This window comes from Pneumocystis carinii, assembly GCF_001477545.1.
Source record: "Pneumocystis carinii B80 chromosome Unknown supercont1.29, whole genome shotgun sequence".
NCBI lineage: Eukaryota > Fungi > Ascomycota > Pneumocystomycetes > Pneumocystales > Pneumocystaceae > Pneumocystis > Pneumocystis carinii.
The window spans coordinates 1-3,398 of NW_017264741.1; the positions used below are offsets into that span (position 1 = coordinate 1).

The 3,398-nt window shown below is 37.0% G+C and overlaps 1 protein-coding gene across 1 annotated transcript; it reads left to right on the forward strand.

The window, feature by feature from the left end:
• On the forward strand, positions 1 to 3,222 carry T552_03712 (hypothetical protein; the record flags this gene model as incomplete). The annotated part of the gene is made up of 1 exon (XM_018372061.1): positions 1 to 3,222. One exon carries the CDS (start codon positions 1 to 3, stop codon positions 3,220 to 3,222), a length of 3,222 nt encoding a protein of 1,073 aa, XP_018224163.1.
• Positions 3,223 to 3,398: the final 176 nt, after the last annotated feature.

A 3,398-nucleotide genomic window follows, 5' to 3' on the forward strand; every position in this document is an offset into this window, starting at 1 on the left:
ATGGCACGGCCGGTTAAGAGGCAAGCAGCAGGAGTAGTAGCGGATGAGATTAAGGAGGAACACCTTTTGGCTTTCATTGTGAAGGAGAAATATAAAAACGGATGCAAAGATGAGCTTGAAAAATATTGTAAAGAGTTGAAGAAAGCAGATAAAAATCTAGAGAATGTGAATGATAAAGTTAAAGGACTTTGTGAAGATGGAAAACAACAGGATAAATGCAAAGAACTGAAAGACAAAGTTGAAGCAGAATTGCAAGATTTTGAAGGGGAACTTCAAGATGCATTGAAAGACATAAAAGATGAAGAAGTTTGTGAAAAACATGAAGAAAAATGTTTACTTTTAGAGGAAGCAGACCCAGCTAGTCTTAAGGAGAACTGTGTCAAGTTGAGGGAAGGATGTTACAAATTGAAGCGTGAAAAGGTGGCAGAGGAGCTCCTTTTCAGGGCGCTCGGAGGGGATGCTAAAGAAGTGAATAAATGTAAAGGAAAGATGAATACTGTTTGCCCAGTGTTAAGCCGAGAAAGCGACGAATTGATGACTTTTTGCCTTGATCCGGATGAAACGTGTAAAGCGCTGAAAGGGAAATTGGTTACAGTTTGCCAGCCTTTAAAAGAAGATCTTAAAGATAACGAATTAGCGGAGAAGTGTCATGAAAGACTTGAGAAATGTCATTTTTATGGAGAAGCGTGTACTCAAACAAAGTGTGAGGAGTATAAGACGAAATGCGAGAAAAAAAAAATCACATATAAAGCGCTGGAATCTGATTCTAGTCCTGTCAAGCCGAAGGCGTCGTTGTTAAGAAGTATTGGGTTGGATGATGTGTATAAAAACGCGGAAAAACATGGGATTATTATTGGAAAATCAGGTGTGGATGTACCAAGGAAGTCAGGTACAAAATTTCTGCAAGATCTCTTGCTAGTCTTGAGCAGAGACAAGGGAGAGAAGGATATAGATAAAAGGTGCACCGAAGCGTTAAATAAATGTGATGCTTCTAAGTATTTGAATACTGATTTGATGAAGTTATGCAAAGAGAATGATAAACAAGAGAAATGCAAAGCATTACTAGATGTAAATGTAAAAGAAAGATGTACAAATCTCAAATTAAAACTTTATCTCAAAGGGCTGTCTACAGGATATGAAAAAGCTGATTCAGATCTTTTATTGTGGGGACAGCTGCCAACTTTTTTTATAAAAGGAGAGTGTGCAGAACTTGAGTCGGAATGTTTCTATTTAGAAAATGCGTGTAAGGATAATAATATTGATAAAGCGTGCCAAAATGCAAGAGCAGCGTGCTATAAAAAGGGACAAGACAGGATGTTGAATAAGTTCTTTCAAAAGGAATTGAGGGGAAAGCTTGGTCTTGTAAGATATCGTAGCGATCCTGGTGATTGTAAAAAATATGTAGTGGGAAACTGTACAAAACTTGATAAAAAATATCTTCCACGATGTCTTTATCCTAAAGAACTATGTTATGGGCTTTCAAATGATATTTTTCTTCAATCCAAAGAGTTAAGTTCGCTTTTGGATGATCAAAGGGATTTTCCATTAGAAAAGGATTGTCTTGAATTGGTGGAGAAGTGTGATGAACTTAGTAGTGATTCATTATTGAATTTAGAAAAGTGTATAACATTGAAAAGACGCTGTGAATACTTTAGAGTTTCAGAGAGATTTAGAAATGTATTTTTAGAAAAAAAGGATGATTCGTTAATGATTCAGGAAAACTGTACAAAGGCATTGCATGAGAAATGCCATCAATTATATAGGAGGAGAAAGAATTCATTTAGTGTTTCATGTGCTTTACCAGAAGAAACATGTAGTTATATGGTATTCCATACAAGTCAAGATTGTAGTAGTTTAAAAGTCAACATCAAAAATGAAGGAATTCTAGAAAAAATTGAACAAGCAAATGGAAAGGAAACAGCACTTGAAGAACTCTGCACAACATGGGGCCAACATTGTCACCAACTTATGAAGAATTGTCCGGAGCAGTTGAAAAAAGAGAATGGCAATAATCATAACTGCGAAGCACTCGAAGAAAAATGCAGTGATACCTTTAAAAAGTTGAAAGCGAAGGATGATTTGACTCATCTGTTGAAAGGAAATTTAAATAATGAAGAAAAATGTAAAGAAGCATTAGGAAAGAATTGCACTGAGTTGGAAAAGAATCAAACATTCAAAATTCTGCTTACTAATTGTGATGATCCTACCAAGGGAAATGTTTGCAAAAAATTAGTTGGTAAAGTAAAAGAGAGATGTCTTACTTTAAAAGACGAACTGAAGAAAGCGAAAGATGAGTTGACAAAGATGAAGACTGAGTACGAAAATGCTAAAAAGGCGGCAGAAGAATCTACAAACAAAGCTAGCTTATTGCTATCAAAGTCTGGAAAAGCCGCAATGCCAACTGCGCAGAATGGCAGTGCTTCTGGACCAGCACCGCCAGCACCTCCAGCACCAGCACCGCCAGAAGCGCCAGCATCAGGGCCATCAACTGATGGAAAGGCGGACACGTCAGGTGGACCACCAGGAGCACCAGATGGAACATCAGGCACATCAGGTCAAACGAAGAATAATGCAAAACTTGGACTCGTTAAAAGAGCATATGTAGATGGAGGAGTATCAGAAGTAGAGGTAAAAGCATTTGATGCAACGACAGTAGCATTGGAATTGTATTTGGAATTGAAAGAAGAATGTAAAGCTTTAGAATTAGATTGCGGTTTTAAAGAGGATTGTCCAGATACTAAACAAGCTTGTAAAGAAATAGAAGAGTTATGCAAAGGAATAGAATCATTAAAAGTTACGCCTCATCATACAGAGAAAATAACAGAAACAAAGACGGAAACGAAGACGGAAACAAAGACGGAAACAAAGACTGATGGCAAGGCTGATGAGAAGACCGTTGAGAAGACTGTTACGGTAACCAAATCGGGAAGTGGAGGAAAAGTAACAGAAGAGTGTACAATGATACAGACGACAGATACATGGGTAACACGTACGTCATTGCATACGAGTACGATAACGAGTACGTCGACAGTGACGTCGACAGTGACGTTGACCTCGATGCGCAAGTGCAAGCCTACCAAATGTACTACTGATTCAAGCAGAGAGACAGATAAAGGAGGAGAAGGAGAAGAAGATGTAAAACCGAATGAGGGAATGAAAATAAGAGTTCCTGATATGATTAAAATAATGTTGTTGGGAGTGATTGTTATGGGAATGATGTAAAATGAATGAAAAAAATGTTAATAGAATGAAAATGTGCATATATCCATTGTTTATATATAATAGAAATGTAAATGAATGAAATGAAGTTTTAATAATTTTAACACAGAATCTTAGTTCGAAACTATGCTTTATCGGGTAAAGTTTAAGCTTATCGTAGAAGAGCTAAAGTTTATGAT